The sequence below is a fragment of the Amblyomma maculatum genome, chromosome 1 (genome assembly GCF_055883805.1).
Source record: "Amblyomma maculatum isolate TAMU_Amacu chromosome 1, ASM5588380v1, whole genome shotgun sequence".
Taxonomy (NCBI): Eukaryota; Metazoa; Arthropoda; class Arachnida; order Ixodida; family Ixodidae; genus Amblyomma; species Amblyomma maculatum.
In genome coordinates, this window is record NC_139344.1 from 111,647,837 (window position 1) to 111,665,072 (window position 17,236).

General features: G+C 46.3%; 1 protein-coding gene across 1 annotated transcript in view; it reads left to right on the plus strand.

Annotated features, from left to right (window-relative positions):
- Positions 1-17,236, plus strand: part of LOC146203500 (protein qui-1) — a 587,371-nt gene that overhangs the window by 439,665 nt on the left and 130,470 nt on the right. The window contains exon 6 of the mRNA XM_084588801.1: positions 8,288-8,469. Within this exon, the coding sequence (XP_084444927.1) occupies positions 8,288-8,469 (182 nt within the window). The remainder of the gene's footprint in view (positions 1-8,287; positions 8,470-17,236) is intronic.

Genomic DNA, 17,236 nt, shown 5'->3' on the forward strand with positions numbered 1-17,236 from the left:
TGCACAGCCATGTCACTTGTCGCCTCCCAGAAGCGCCCTCATGATTTTTCGATGCAGTGATCCTCCGAAATGGGGCTCCAAGGGTCGCGTCTGCTCCATTCCCAACTCACCCTTCCATGTAAAAGGAGCTACCCGAGGTGGCAGCTCGTTTCAACTCAACCATACCAACTGATATCGGGACGTCATACAACGTACCGTTCAAAGTGTTCCATGAACTAAAAAGAAGTGAGCGCGCGTGCTCCATTGCACTTCTGACCTATAAGCGCTTCGCGATGTCACCTGCCAACTAACACCAGTCAGAGACATGCTTGGGATTTTTTTGAGGCAGCGAGGCACCGAACGGTGGATGCCGACGTCGTCGGACAATTTATGCCGACATGGGGTTGCTAACGCTCTCACACTGAAAGCCTGCCAGAGGCATCGCCGTAATTTTTCAAAGCTGCGATGCTTGATACCGTCGACGCCGACTTTGATTTTTTTTTTTTTGCATGGAAAACTAACGCTCTCGCCTTAAAATAGCAAGTTCATTAAATAACTTTAGATATTCCACCGCATAACTTCAAGCTCTGTCACGTGCGTTCTATGCATCTAGCCGTAAAACCGGCTGCACAGACCGGACCAACGTATCTTTCGCAGCTTTTAAAATCTAAGTCGCGTTCAAAAAATACACGATAAAAACAAAAGCTGCGATGGCTGAAAAACTACCGTTTAACACAATGAATTCAATGAAACGCTGCCCCGCGGCGGAGTTCCTGCTGTCTGTCCACCCGTTAGCACACATTCCGGGTGTCCGGAATGCTGTCCGGGTGCAGCCACGTGGGCTACAGCTGCTACGCTTCCCTCTTCCTAGCATACTCTGGGGAGCTCAGAATCGCATATACGAAGCGGCCGTCGGAGCATCGGCAGCGCTTGTGCTCGCGCTCCCTAGAAGTTGGTCGTGTGACAGTTCCTTGCACACGGTTTGCGCAATCTTCGTCACTAATTGAGTCCCTCCCGCGTGGCTTTGAGGAGGGATTATTGGAGCTCATCACGATTTAGCTCCCTGTAAGAGCTATTTACTGTAAAAAAAAAAAAAAACACATGAAAATAAAGTTCACCCCATCTGTACCGATCCCACGTCTTCCGTCTGATTCCGCGCAGTTTTAAGTCACACATCCACCCCATTTGCCTGCGATTCAAATTTCCCAGATTTCCCTTCTGTCTGACTACTTTCTCCACATTCCTAGCTCGTATGCATGGCACTGATTGGCAAAACTACGACCCTGATGCTCGCTTATGTGTATTCCTCGGAATAAGGAGCGAGCATATATCCATGTTGCTGAGACGGAACAGCGAGGGTGCACGCGTCGCCATTACTGCTAGTGTGGGATCAAGGCTTGCGTGCTGCACTCGTTGGTTTTTGGCTTTTAGCCAAACATGGTCATGCCTATGTCTTACATTTTTAGACACAAGTTGAGCGCATTCTTAGGATTGCTCGTTCAAAATAATGCACGTGCCCAGATTGAGAAAACTACCCACTTATCCATCCGTGTACTGTACCAAGCAGCACTGTAATGGCGTGTCTCAAAGTACTGATGGACGGAGCTAAGGGCGCTGTCGAGAACTGATGACCATTTGTGCCACGACGAGACAAAACGACTAGTGCACGTAAGCGGACTGAATACCCCCACGTTTATAGTCTCATTTATACTGGTGTTTCGTGTTAGCCTAAGCTAGCGCTGTTACTGTGTAAAGCAGCCCTGTGTCATCAAACAATCGTAACAATGTCATAACGATTGGTCAGCGCTTCAGACTGTATTATTTTCGACTTTTTTTTCCCCATCTTCGTCATTTCTTCTCTCTTTTTTTTTTAGGCGAATGATGGTTTGGGATCCCTTCGCTAACACAAATGTACAAGTATTCGTTGTTCTTTCTGATGTAGTGTCGTTGTGGACCTCTGATAAACGTTATTTTCGCACAAATCAATTCTTTAAGCAAGTTTACCAGGCTGTATTCCGGCATTATGCATATCTTTGGCTACGCTATGATCTGGTTAATTTCTAGAGTCTAGGCGTTTCTGGTGCTCATGCGTGTTCCTTGGCACTGTAAATCTGGGCTTGCAGGCCATCAAGGATCCGTCTTCTTTCTTTTTTTCTTTTTTTTGCGCATCTCCCATTATAGACGAACGCATCGCTGGATGTGAGCTGCTCCGCTGCGCTGCACCGCATGTCGCCGGCTTGAAATAGATCTGTGTAGGGGAACCCCGCATTATGAGCGCGCATTTTCTGCGCTATTTTCTTCGCGCCACGTCTACGAAGGAGACGCAAATCACAGCCGCTCGATCAAAACGCAGAAGTCTTACTGCCTTTTTGGGCGCTCTTTGCGCGACCAGGATCTGCACTCTGTGCAAGGCCATTTCTGTCTCCGAGGCCCGCCATCGATCCCTGAACTCCGACTGGCGACCAGTCGTGCGACGCGCCTTCTACGCGCGTTTTTCTGAGGACGCGTCCAGCGCACTCAGCCCACGGGCTGACGTCGCCGAGAAGAGACGCGCTAAGACAGAGTACGAGCATAGCGCACGCTGGAAAATAGGGCCAAGGCTGAATCAAACATCATTGTCCTCGACTATCACCACCGCCGTCCTTCTCCTGGAAACGCTGGCGAACAGTCGCATAGTTCAGCACGAGCTTTCCGGTTATACTGTACCGCCACAGGGCAACATATCGCGTCTGCCATTCTGTGGAAAACGACATACTTGTTATTTTTGTCTCTTAGGACCGCCTTGCCGAGTCGAAAAAGGCGACTCGTGCAGTTATATTTCACGCTTTACTTTCTTTTTTTTTTTTTTTTTTTTTACAGTTAGTTACAGCTAGCGATAAAGCCGACAGGATAGCAGTGAATCTGTACATGTAGTGAAAGCGTAGGTATTTCAGTGCGTACTGGATCCGTAAATGATGAACCCGCTCCATTTCCCCTTATGTTTTTCTTGCCTATATTAACTCTGTTATTTATTTTTGTTGCCAGGACCCTGAGGCGCTCCTTGTTGACGACTCATTCTTTTTGCTTGGATAATTTTCATTCTGTCGCAAATGCCAGCGCGCTGGAAGACATGAGAGGACATTTGGCGGAGCACTGACCATCCACGGAATTGTCAGGCAGCAATAAATTATTATGCAGTTTGTTTTTTTCGTCAATGTCCTATCCTACATCGGGGCTGAGGAAAACCGACTAGTGATGTCGTTTCAATTTGAGTAATCCATACCGTTAATCTCATAAGGCCTTCGTTACTAAAGAAAGACGCATGTGACAAAACTCTTAAACTTACGACTCATCGTCAAGGGAGAACTCTGCGCCGCAAAAGCAACACGATTGCATATCCGCAAAGCAAACGGGCATCAGCCGGAATGGTAACTCCCTTAAAATTACCAGTTGCTAGATTGCACTTTGAACTCCTCTTTGCTCTTCCCGCTTATTAAAACGTTTTCAGCAATTGACTCATGTTCAAATTAGCGGAATATTATATACAATGTATCCCAGCTTATTGCAACTGAGATTTTAAATAGTGTCCTAATCAAGTGGAACCAACTCAGGCTATTGAGAGTCGTGTGTGCTTGTCTGCAGCATTTTTTTTCCGGTCCCCAAACATTAATAATTAGATAATATTAGTTAGCAAGCTTTTTAATTTCTGGCTTCAAGAATAAATTCATAATCATCGTCATCATCAACAGCCTGACTATACCCACTGCAGGGCGAAGGCCTCTCCCATATTTCTCCAGTTAACCCGGTTCTGTGCTAGCTCCATCCACTTGACCCCTGCGAACTTTTTAACCTCATCCGCCCACCTAACTTTTTGCCGCCCCTGCTACGCTTTCCTTCCCTTGGAATCCAGTTTGTTACCCTAAGTGACCATCAGTTATCCTCTCTTCGACTACATGTCCTGCCCATGTCCATTTCTTCTTCTGAATTTCCGCTAGAATGTCGGTAACTTGAGTTATTTCTCTGACCCACTCTGCACGCTTCCTATCTCTTAATGTTACTCCTACCATTTCTCGTTCCATAGCCCTCTGGGTGGTCCTCAACTTAAGTAGAACCCTCTTTTTAGCCTCCACGTTTCAGCCCCATAGGTTAGTACAGGTACACTGGGGATGCACAAATTGTGGATTGTCTCAAAAAGCAGCTAACGGAAATGTTCGCGCCAAGCAACCTCTCACTGAAAGTATAGACACCAAACTTGTTTACATTTTTCTTCTTCTTCTTAATGATACGCAAGACAGTACTTACATCGATCACCACGCGGTTTTCTCCTACGACCGCTAAATAATTTATATTTAATTTTTTTCCTCACTCCTGTTTCGATTGCAACAGCCGAGGGATTGCTGTGACATAAAATGATGTCTAGCTCACTTTATGGGATGAAATAACTGCGTCCGTTCGATTCAGCTGCACTCTTTGCACCAGTTCCGTAAAGTTCTGCGACGGTGCAGCAAGCGTGCTGCACCAGTTCCAGCAGTTCAGGGGCAGCATCGGCACCGGCTGCTTCTAAACGAATGGTAGTGTGCAGGTCGGGACATCTGCTAGCCTTGGCGTCGCCAGCAAGCTGCGGTCGGCTGTGTGCAACTCGTGTCAGCCGACGCCTACGTTCTGGTTATCTTGACGAATATCTAAACAGCACATGACAACGAAGTTTTGCCATTAACCAGCATCGATGTGTTTGGCTTGTGCATTGTGATAAACGGCGAAAATACCCGAGTTAATTATTCCACTTGTCAACGAGAACACGATCGAGTTCGCCAAGGGAACGGCTGCGCGTACCCACAAGAAGTAAACACACGCATGCGATGTGATGCATGCTAATCAGTCATGACCATGTGCGTTTCTTTCTCCCACTGTCGCAATTAAGGTGCTTTATATGCTCTTGCACAACACGATCTTATTGCGACGTGCTATTTGAAAAGCTTCATGTTCGGGATGATTAGCACCGTTTATCTGAGCGACATATGCACAGCCGATAGGATTCATTCATTCTTGAATTCTGTGCACATGTAGTTATAAAAGCCGACCGCATTCTTGTGGTCAGCTAGCTGTAATATTTCCACCCACATGAACCGATGCCAACATGCTGAATAAGATGACGAATTATAAAATAGCACATCGCAATGAAGTGTTGACACGAACCAGCGTCGATGCATGTGCACCATGCGGCAGCTTGCATGAAGCGCACACAACTTTTACAGATCACGGTTGAAGTCAACATGCTTGAGAACGCATGCACGTGCTTACTTGATTAATATATATATATATATATATATATATATATATATATATATATATATATATATATATATATATATATATATATATATATATATATATATATATATATATATAGGGTGTGAAGCATGCGTCGTCATTTCTTTGGCGAACACGGGCACCGTTCTCGTTGACGAGTGAGGTCGCTTCACTGTTTATCACAACACGTCATGCATCGTCGCGCAAGCTGTCGCCTGCTTTCATGCGGCAGCTGCAGGAGCTGCATCATTTCGGCAGTGACCTTTGAGGGGGCGCAGAGTTTTTCTGGACTTTTCGCGAACTCGGCCTGCATGACGTCTGCACTTTTTGAAACGAACGGCGTCATGCAGAGGGCGCCATGTTGCGTCGCTGCAACGAATGGCGAAGTTCATGAACCAGTTCACGTAGTGCAAGTGAATCGAACGGACTTATAATCACTGCTTCTTCCCTCAATGTGATTCCTGTTGTTGAGGCAGGCTGACTTAGCATAATCGTAATAGCTTAAGTATGATAACAAAGAAGAAAGCAGGCAAACAAAATGGTAGTTGTCTGCGTTCCTTTAAAGTACTGTTTCTTAGCGGGCTTAAACGATTGCTCGCACGTGACAGCGGTGGCTCTTGAGCATGCCGAGACACGTCTCAGATAGTAAAATCCGCTTCTCTCTGAAACTCTCCCCAAAAAGGGCATTGTATGTGCACAAGAAGAAAGATTTGCACCAACAGCTAGTCACGCGGTAGTCTTATTTGAGAGCCTGTGATTAAAGCTACGAACATCCTACATTGACGCAAACATCTCGGCTGGCTAGCCGCAATGTTTTTCAATTCAATCTATAACTTTTGCTCCAAAACTTCGTTCTTCAAGCCAGTGATTAAAAAGTTGGCTGAAAAGTCTCTATTAATTAACTAAAATTGGTGAACGAAAAAGTACTCTAGACAGGCGACTCTCAACGGCTCTCAGTTCGTTTCACGGGGGTAGGAGACTCAGTAGTTTTTTTTAGAAGCTCGGTTAATTTAACTGAGGCAAATTTTGTATATTTCCGTGCTCTCGCGTCCCTTAAGCTTTTTATCGCGATAGTACGCCACAAGATTTCCCAGCGAGCTAAAAGAGTACTCCAGGTGTGGCCCGTACAATGCTCCCGATTCTGGGCGACCCATATGGAACTACGCAGCCCATGCTCACGCTGATACGAGTAGCTCTTTTAGGAAGGCCTTTTAAGGCTTACGGTATGTTGTGGTGATCTCAATAAAAAAATGCGATGACATCGCATGTGTGTGACGCAACACATTATACCCTACAGATAAATCGCCAGTCAAATCTGCGCGCATCGCCCACAGCCATCAGTAGCCGCTGCAGTTAGATAATGCGCTGGGTAAACACGCAAATGAGAAAGACGACGAAGTTACCTTATTTCCTTTTTGGCGACGCACTCATTACCGCGCTCTGCCTTTGTTTGCTTGCAAGAAAAATAGCCAGTGCTAATGCTATATTTCCATTTCACTAGTATGAATCACCGAGCGGAAACGTCGAGTCAGTGCTGTCATTTAATGAAGAGTTTTATTGACGACAGACCAGTCTTCTTCCATGTGGCTACAACTGCCTTTGTCTCACAGGCAAATGCGGTTTTTTAAACTTCAAATTTAATGACACGGCCAGCATTTTATAATCAGGAATTAACTGAACAGAGGACGCTTCCTCCGGTGTTCGGTGTGAAATGTAGCGCATTAAAAGTGTTTACAACTAACACGCATATTCAGGATCGTACAGTCCATCGAGGGCTGTGCTCTGGAGAAAAGCATGTAAATAATTTGAATGGAGGTTAAAAGAAGGAGGCGTTTGTATCTGTATATGTGCATATTGTATCTCTAAGCTTCTGAAGAAAAAGTAGTTGGGTGAGACTGTTTGATTCATCGTGATTTTATAGTATTTAACGATGGCGGACGAGAGAAGTATGAGAGCGTGGCACCATCAACAGACGGGTTCAATCAGATAATCACAATTGTATGGGAATGAAAAGAATCAAGAAAATAAAGACAAACATCTGGTGCCTAATTACCCGGCAGTTGTCTCAAAACAGCTTTATTTCTTCCTTTTGCTCCTCAGCACACCTCTATTGCGCTCTGCACAAGCTTGGCCACTGCTGTGCAAGACAACTGTGGGGATCTATAAGAACGAGTCCATCCGTAGGAGCCCACAATTTAAGTCAACACCCGAACCATCATTAAAATATTGGGTCTCAAACCCCAACATTTCTACATTACAACAACTGTAATAAATAACAAGCTGTGAAATGGGATGTATTTTTCGAATGCTTTATTTGATAACAAAATGTAAGAAATGCAGATGTACCATGGTGGCTGTGAAAATGTCTTTTTTTTTTTCAGTTTAGGGGAGCGATTGATACTGTAGTCCAGCACTGCATTGTCTGTCGCTGCTGCTAATTGCATTGGCTGTGGCAGCAACTCGTCTGTCGAGGAATTGCTCTTGCCAGGCTGTATACAGCCACCTCCCATTCCTTTTTCTTTAGCAGAGCTATTAGTTCGGTTTCCGGGTTTTCGTAACTGACATCGTACAGCACACGGGCGCCTTGCTTTTCGCCTCCGACGAAAACAGGCCACCGCTGCCGGGATTCGATCCCGCATGCTTGGGCACAGCCATAGAGCGCCGTAACCGCTGCACCGCTGCGGCGGGTTATGAAGGCTTAACTGATTATTTTATGGGGAGGAGGGATGGGGTTAATTATTTTATTTTACTTTTAAGCTTGGGCGACATCATATATTGAAGATGGCCCTCACATACGCGAAACGCCGGCTTCGAGACGTCGCATCGTCTCTTTGGAGACACAGATGTCCGTGCGACAGCTAGCGAGAAGCAGAATGGTAATATAGTGTTTCTACAGTACGCACGCGTGCGGCAAGCATGGCGGCGAACTGCATGAAACAAAGGGGTTGGAGCGCGGAGCCGTTGAAGAACGTGGAGGCCAGCATTGTCATCTCCTGTAATTCTTTTTGTCGTGACGCAGTGTCTGGTGGGCAACAAGTATCGGCCGTTCGCCCTTCCCGACCGCATTGACCGCACAGTCTTCGAGCCGATTCACCAGGCGGCGCAGGATGCGGGCCTCGACGTGTCACTACTCGGCCAGTGGTACCTGCTCAACGAGAACCTGCTGCCGGCCGCCTACGAACTTCAGCCGCCCGCCGACAGGTGAGCTCTCAACACGGCCCCCTGCTTTATCCCGTCTTTTGTCTTGCCTCTGCCGCAGAGTCAGTTTGCATTTTTTTTTTTTTATTGGAAAAACCGCGCCTTTGCTCCCGCAGGCAGTTTTGAACTCCCGAAGCTATCGACAGGAGCGCCACTTTCGGGCCTTTACGCGCAGGGCGTGCCGGCTGTGTAAACAACTTACGTTTATGTAGCACGCACCGCTGTTTTCACTGCCGAGCAAGTGCTGCTGACCGCAGTGAAGCGGATTATTTGAACAATGCAGCCGAGTACCGCCCTTGTGAAAATATTTTCCGAGCGGTGACTCGTTTTACTTTTTCTTTCTATAAATTTTTAACACAACCAAAACTACTAAGGAGGCCTCAGTCGTGCAATAGGGCAAGTACATAGCGCACTGATTCTCTCTTTCGCGTGCACTGATGAGCATACTAGCGACTGCAGAGCGCTCAAAACAAATGGAAATCGACTGTCAATGAATGCTTTGATTTCGAAGCAACGGAGTATGCTCCTTCTGCAAGTTCCTCGTTTGCTTCTCCATCTTTATTTTCGCGTTTCTGGAATCTCTGATTCCATGTCCTCGGGTGCATTGCGTCTAATTGTGGTCTTCTCACATTAAAGGATTACTCATTCGTTTTAAAGCAGCTGGTTTAATACTACTGCTCAGCTAAAAACCCGGCATTGTTCCGTCGGCGTCCGGTGACGTATCGCAAAAATTCTGGTTGGCCACCGCGGCCATGACGTGAGATTCACGTGACCTAGCGCGCAAATTTCAAACACCCCACAACGCTCACGTGAGACTTGACGCCACGCCTGGGACGAAAGTGATCGAAATTTGATGCAGAATGCGAAATAAAAGTCGCCGCATAGTTCAAATGCTTTAACTTAATCAAGATATTTGTTTCTTCTCAGGTGACGAGCCAGACTCACTACTGACAAGGCTAGACTAGGCTCTTTTTTTTTTTTTTTTATTGCATGGGAAACTTCCTTGAAGGAGAAACCCGAACAGCTCATTCCTCACATCACCGGACTGCATAATGCGAGCCCGCCATACTCCAGCACGCTTACGTGGCTTTAAAACAAGTGGTCGTTTATATACATGTCGTGTGGTCTTTCACCTAATGTGGTATCTTAATGGATGTGTGCTAATGAGCACGTGTGCACTTAGACAGGACAATAGACCGCTATCGCGTGGTGCTATTAGGGTGGAGGTTTTGTGTGTTCATAATTGCATTCCTTCGCCAAGTCATTAATCCAATCGTGTGCGTATAGGAGCGAAAATCAGAAAATCAATGCTCACTGTCTCTGGTTACCGGATGTCTTTAACTTCTAAAAATGTTTGTACAACCGGATGAGAACGAGTCGTGTTTAAACAGTGCGGTAATTAAAGCAGGTCAAAGTAAGCAAGTAAGCAGGAAATAAGGGATAAACAAAGGCGCCCTTAGGAGATAGAGACGCTGGATGTGCTTCCGCATGGAGGTTGAACGGTGAAAGTTCAGCGGCTGGTAGAAGAGATACTGTATACTCTATAATCTAAGTGAAACCAGTAACGAAGCAACAAACCTCCCTCAAAGGAGACCATTTTCCAAAGGCGTCGACCGGTTCTCGGAAGTCGCTGGATAATTATCCTATCCTACCTTGGGAAGTACGTTTTAGCAGAAGGTGGCAGGTGCACTGTTTAATAAATTAACCTCGACGTCGCGACAATGGTCCACGCCATCTGTTGGAGGTTCTAAACAGCTGTGGGCCGAATAAAATAGTTGTCGTGTCACTTAAAACTATTGCCTTTGTTTTTACGTGGCTGACACGACAGCGCTTCACGCAAGGTCGAAACGCAGGGGGGGCTGTGAAGTTCAACAGAGCACGAGTGCTGGTCCACAGCCAATAAGTGTTTCAGCCTGCAAAAACGTTCCAGCTCCTTGATCGACATGCAGCGCATTTGAAGGAGTGGTGATAAATGCGCCCTATCCCCACGGTTACTCTGTCACGTCATTGAGAAATGAAAGAAAAAAGAATATAGCAGCACCATTGCACCGTCTCACAGAAAAGTATTCAGCGCACGGGTGCCGGCAGGGAGTAATAGTGGAGCGGTTTCACAGATTGGAAGCGGGTCAGGACACGAGGACGAGAGCCCGCAGTTCACAGCAGGAGAGCGCTGGAGAAGGCACAGGCCAGCTGGAAGATCGCCGTGCTTTGGATTACACGATGCGCGCGGGTGGTCAGCGCTTTCTTTTTCTCTCCATGCCTCACCACGTGAGAATCGCTTTGTGTCCCGAGAGCGGGCATTACAATTATACGCAGGCGCACCTCCGAATCCCCTAACATTACCTTTCTCTCCGTGGTTCCCTGCCCTGAATGTAACCCCTCTCATGCTCCCGCGACGGGGGTGACGGCAATTTAGCCGCTCCTGGCATGAAAATGAGGCGCGGTGTGAGCCGGCGTATTTTGCGCGCGGCTTTGTTTGCTGGGTTTGCGGCACGAGGGGAACAAACTCAGCTGTGGTTGTATGCGGCAGCAGAAGCCCCGGTCGGAGGATCGTACACGCATGCCCTTTGTGCACGAAGCGGCATACGGTTAGCTCAGCTTGCAACAGCGCCCGTCTCGGCTGCGGGAGGTGGTCAGTTCGAAACCCACCGCCGGACACCCACCGGTAAAAATGGGTACAAGCGTCCCCCGGCCTGGTGCTCGGCTTTTACAGGGGTGTGCGTTTGGGAGAAGCTCCGTAAACCCCGCTGCGCGCCCCTCCTCCGCAGTGGGCCCAAACCCAGTGCGGAAAAGATAGCCGCAGCTATGGCGGCTATCTTTTCCGACAGCGCTGTCTCTTTTCCAGGCGGAAAGACCATCGGCGTGTGGACGCCCCTGTCCGAGCGAGCTGAAACAGAAGGAGACCGTAATCTCGCGCCAATTTAATTAGCCTGATCCGTTGTCAAATCGTTTATGAGGGCATCAACTTTGGACACTCCCGACATGTGCATGGTCGCAGCTGCTCGGTGCTAAAACGTCGTCAGTCGAGCAAGATGCATATGCAGCGTGGGCGTGGGAATCTAAATATTGCTATTGTGCTGATTTTCCGGTAGGTTGCGGGCGCTAAAAAGATGCGAAGTGGCTCGTCTGCTCCAGTGACCGCAGCGCTCGCAATGGGGTGTTTGGTGGAGGCCTATAGTGAGGCTTCTTGACTCACTTGGCCGGAAATTGTATGTTTCAACCTTCCAGTTCAGATCATCCGAGTTTACTACGAGGCCCCACGCGCAGCCTTAGAGCCCAGGATTGTTCCGCCACGAGGACAAATACCTAAGGACTGCAATGTACTATGTTTTCATGTAGCGCTAGGCAGGGAGCAGCTCCAACTCACTCGTGCGGAAGTCGGTGAACCAGAATCATCGTACTATTTCGCCTCGGTCAGAATAAAATCCCAACAGAGAAAACTGATCGTCGGCAGACCTTCCTGAGCGCTCTGCGGAAGTCTCTGGAAGCGCGCTATCCGATAGCGCGAGCGTGAGTATTGCGCGGAAGCACATCCACGATAGCAGCGCTTGTGTAACGCGCGCCGGCAAGAAAAAAAAAAAGTTTCGTAAGGCACTGTACTCCACAACGCTGTAAGGAAGCGACACGTCTGCAAGCAAACGGCGAGGATAAGAGACACGAGGTAAAGCGCATGCATATCAACGCAGTCTCCCCGCTCTCGTGTGATGCGGTGTGGTGCGAACTACGCCCGCGGCCTCCGGATGTGTACAGTACGTCGCTGTGGGCCAGCGCTCGAAGTCGTTTTGCCGCTATGGGCACAATAGACGTTCGAATTGGACTGATCGACTGAAGCTTCTCCAGCTCAAGCGAAAACAAAAACAACCCTTCGAGGCACGTATTCACCAGTGCCATATACGGAATATACAAGCCGTCCTTGCGCTGCCTGAAAGCCTCAAGTCAGACATCCTTCGTGTGCTCCGAACTACTACATTTTTGAGGAGGGGGAGTGAGATTGTACCCATAGCGCACGCTTATTTCTGTTAGTCCTGTTTGGTTGTACAGGCTCTGATATTCTGCCATAGACGGCTGCTACTGTTGGCGTTTTTGTGAAGTATAAGGCAGCGGGCACAGTTCAATACTTGGCTGTGCAGCAACCCTGCAGATCAGTAGAAGCGCTGCTTTTGCTGCACTTTCAATAAGCGGAGGTTTGTTTGTTTTTTCACATCGGCAGCTTTTTTCTTCTTTTTTTTTTTTCTTGCTAGAAAAGCTCGTGCATTGCCACATCTTTTTCTATTGAAAACGCCAATGGGCTGCCGCCCAGTTGTAAAGTTTGGTACAAAGATAAGTAGCAAAACAACGCACAGTCACTAGACTCAGTTTATGGTCAATAATGAACAAAAAATTAACAATTAGGCACTGATGATTTCGCATTCAAAGCATGTGAGTAGCTGTAAGGGCCTTCCGTAGTTTTTTTTTTTTTTTTTTTTTTTTCTAGAATATTGGTCATTGACACTGTTTTTCGATAAAAGGCAACTTGGCACGCCAGTGGCTGTTGATCTTCCACATATGAGAGCTAAGTATCTGTTGTCTGTAAGAAGTCTAGACAGCTTTAACTTCTGTCTAGCCTTCTTACAGACAGACAAAGTCTAGAAGTCTAGAACCCTAGACAGCTTTGACTTCTGCAACTGGTAACATCGCGAGTGTAGAGTGTTCTCCTTTGAGGTAAATGCCAGTCAATTGACATGGCATACACTAAACGCCGTAATTACTCTGTGGTTTCGCAGTCACCGCTGAGGTAGTTTTCATGGCAAAGGTAAAAAAGCACATCACTTCAAAACAATATAAAGCCAAATTAAGGGCCACTATTTAGTGCGCGTGGTTTCCGTCCGCTGATGTATTGCGAATGATCTCCAATGACAAAAACGCGCAAGAACTGATCCGCTGCCTGCAGAGTTCTTTTTATATAACAGGTCTTGGCTAAGCCTAAAATGATTTTCAAGATAATATTTTGTCATAATACTTCAGGGTTAAGTTCGCGTGTAGGTGTCACGTCAGGAGCCCGCTCTTGGTGGTGGATATCTTCAGAGCCATTTGCTTAATCTGCATCTATGATAGCTAGGAACCTTTTGTTCATAACGTTTATTCTTTTTGTTATGCCTTTGACTTTGGCTTTTGACGGCAGCACATCGCATTTCAGAGAGCTAACGTCACGTATTACTCACTCATGTCGTTTCTGTATTTTACTTCCTTCGCTGAGGGAACGCAGTGCTTGAAAATCATTCCTGAATCTCACGCATGCGATTCTGTGTGTTTTGCCCGAATCCTGCAGGCACGCTGTAGAGTAGAAAGCACACACAGGGTACAAAAAAAGTAATAATAATGCCACCAACCAGTACTTTTCAAGCAAAAGCAGGTCATTCCTTGTGCTGCACTGCCTGTCTGTATGTTGCCTTCCCATCCCCTTTTTTCTATAGGTGCTTGGCGCCACTTTGTTGTTTTTGTATGAATCGTGTAGCAGCGTTCCGCCCCCGTGCATTCCAGCGCCAGCTCGCATGGAAGGCGGCTCCTTGATGAAGGAGACGTCGGCAGTTTTAGAGGGAATATTTGCGAATAGAAATGGCTCACTTCGGAACGAGTATAAGGTGCATGTCTCCCACGGTTCACCGTAGCCTTGGAAGAGCGTAAATTATTTATCTGAAGCATTACCGTTTACAAAAGGCTTCGCACTTGCGATGTGAATGAAAGTGCGTTCATAGTGTGCATCCGAACTGAATTTTATGCTACAACGAAACAGGAAGTACGACGCTGCTGCTACCCTCCCCTTCTCGGCAGTGCTCGATTCCTGTGTAATATCCGGCAAAACCAACATCAGGCCTTTCCTTAGTTGCACCGGGCCAGCAGCACGAACACGGCACAGATGCAATATGGCCCATGATAACGGTAGGCCATATCGTAGTCTGACTGATGAACCTTGAGCAGACGAGCAAGTTAAAATTATAACGGTTAGTTTGGGCTTCTTTTACTAAATGGTTGGTTTGTGGGGTTTAACGTCCCGAAGCGACTCAGGCTATGGGAGACGCTATTTCACGAAATGATGGCAGAGCTTGTCTTATACAGGAAGAGGTAGAAGCATTTCGTGCCCGTCGGAGGGACTTTCTGAACAGGTAGGTGAAACAAGTTGTAGAATTTCATTAAACATGCTGCTGTGACAAAATAGTCATGTAGAAAAAGTAGGTTTAAATACCAAAATCAATGTATGAAAGCCGTCTATGGGAAAGATCACAAAGTAGTCCAGATTAGCGGTATAAGGGCCGCCAGACGATGTACTGTTGATGGCCTGGCATTTACTTTCCCTTCCCAAGGTTCCTCTCTAAGCATTGACGCCGCATTCTTTCCTTGGCTGTCACGCTACTTCTGTGTACATCTCAGTGCGATTCGGGCTTTCACGTCCTGGCACCGGAGACCAACTATACACGAAGGCCGCAAGTAATCTTTTAAAATGCAAAATAGCAGTACGCAAAGTGCAATTGTCCTTTTCGGGCTGTCAAGGTCGCGGTTGAAGAGAGGAAGCTCTGTGACATAAAGCGCGGGACATATAAACTTGAGTTAACAAAGAGCAGTTGGGAACGCTCAGTTATTTATGTTACTGAATTATACTATATTGCACTTGATAGGGCTGAATCTCGGAATAGTTTCTCTAACCCGAGTTGATGCTGCGATATTGTTTCTTAACGACAATTTTTAGGCAAGCCAGAAACGATGGGCTTGTAATGCCTACAGCAATAATTTTCCTCCACGCTCCGTATACCTAAGTAAGAAAGGTGCGCTAGTGTAGTCAGCATTTAAAAAACAAAACGCTTGAAAAATGCTCGAAAGTTTCAGTAGAAATATATCTTTGCACGATGCATTCTGGCAGCGGTCTTCCTGTCTTCGGCACTACTAAGTTGCGCTCCATCTTATACCTGCCCTGTACCAACGTCGTGATATAAGAAAAAAAAAAAAAAAAGACCTTTATTCCAAGGATAACATTGCGAAAACGCAGAGAAAGGATATTTACATTGCCACGTAAAAAATAAGGACCGAACACTTGTTCATTATACCTAGCAGTATTAGCATTATACCTAGCAGTGTCCAAAGAGATAGTTTTTCGAGGAATCTGCTTGCTTGTCGGGTACTTTTCAACAGTGCAGGCTTGAATGCACTAGTGCTGCATTAGAACAAAAAAATTTGAGTATTTTCGAGTGGTGGAGACGACTTTCCTCGTCAGACTGAAAATTCAGTATATACGAGTATTGAATGAAGTTCTTCAACGCTTTTGGTGTGTGCGTTTTGAAAAGTTAAGAGAAACCATTTACTCACTGCATGTGGCCGTATCCTGTAGGTGCGCAGAACTCTCTTTTCCCCTGGGGACCTGGTTTTCGCTGAAAAATTGCCGCTGTCGGTATTTGGATTAATATACTCTTTCTGCTGCGCCTTCAAGTAAAGTTTATGCAGGATATCCCGACTCTTTGCGTACAGTCACTTTATACTTAAGGAATGTGTGCGACTCGGCGTTAATTTATTTTTCAGTTGTACGTTTAGTAAAGCGAAAATTTAGTGTCGGGTGTAAGCTGTCACTAATCACCTGATATTAACTTACTCTTAAAGTGAAAAAATCACTCTAATCTAATTGCTACTTCAATAAATGACAGCCGCTATTCTTTTGTTTTAACTTTTTAATTTCTTGTGGCTCTCGTGTACTGCACTTAACAGAAACCAGCTATGCAATTTCTTGAAGATTCATGTTCAGTGTGTGCGTGTTTTTTTCTTCACCTTCACTTTCCACTTTGGGTGAGAAAAATACCTTTCCCGCTCTACGGAAGCGTTTTCTTTCTTTTCATCAAACGTAGGAAGAAAAGGAAAAGGAGAAAGTCAAACCGACTCGAAAGTAGTTCTTGAGCCCATCCTTTTTTGGGAAACTTTATTTCTTCTCTGCCAAAATGTAAAATTTAACCCACTCTTCTTGGAAGGATGTCTCTGCTTTTATTGGATGTTTTTGTAATGGCTCTCCATCGCAGCCTGTCTGTCAAAGTTCCGCTATTCTTTGTCTTTTTCTCGGACAGGTACTTCATTTTCTCACTCAAATATTTGTGTTGCAATTCTTAAGCCAATCTTCGTAAAGGTCTCGCGCACGTGCACTGGCGTAGAAAAGATCAAATACAAAAATACCGAGACCGTACATGCAGCTGAAGTATTTTTTTATCTTTTTTTTTTTTTTCCACCGTAGAAAGTTTGAAAAGCGCCCTAGTCTAGAGCCAGCGCCGATTTTGCATCTTCAGTAGTGCAAAATTGTGTATATGCGTGTTTGTACTTCTTAGCAAGGGTCGGAGGAGGATGGGGGGGGGGGGGGGGGGGGAAAGGGTGCGAGGGTAACTGCGCGCTCCCTGTATGACGTGCTCGTATTGGGCGCATGCAAACCTTTATAAGGGCACAAGCTTAGGGCCAGTAATGTTTGAACCGAAATGTACAAAACTAAATGGACTCTTGTGCTCAACGGGCAGAAAGATTGTGGATGCTCCAACAAACAGGCTTGGCGATGCTGGTTGTTCCTCTGACCTGTCACTCAATCACTTTTGCATCACCCCAGTGACCTGTCAAAAACAGCACGCTAGCTCCAATCGCGTGAAATGTGTAGCAAGGCAGGGGCCAGGTTCAACAAGCTTTTCGCGCGCCCTTCTGCGTATAATGAAGTTTTGGTGCTCCCAGATTGTTTAATGGAAGTAAAAAGAAAGGAAAAAAATTGTTGGGGAAT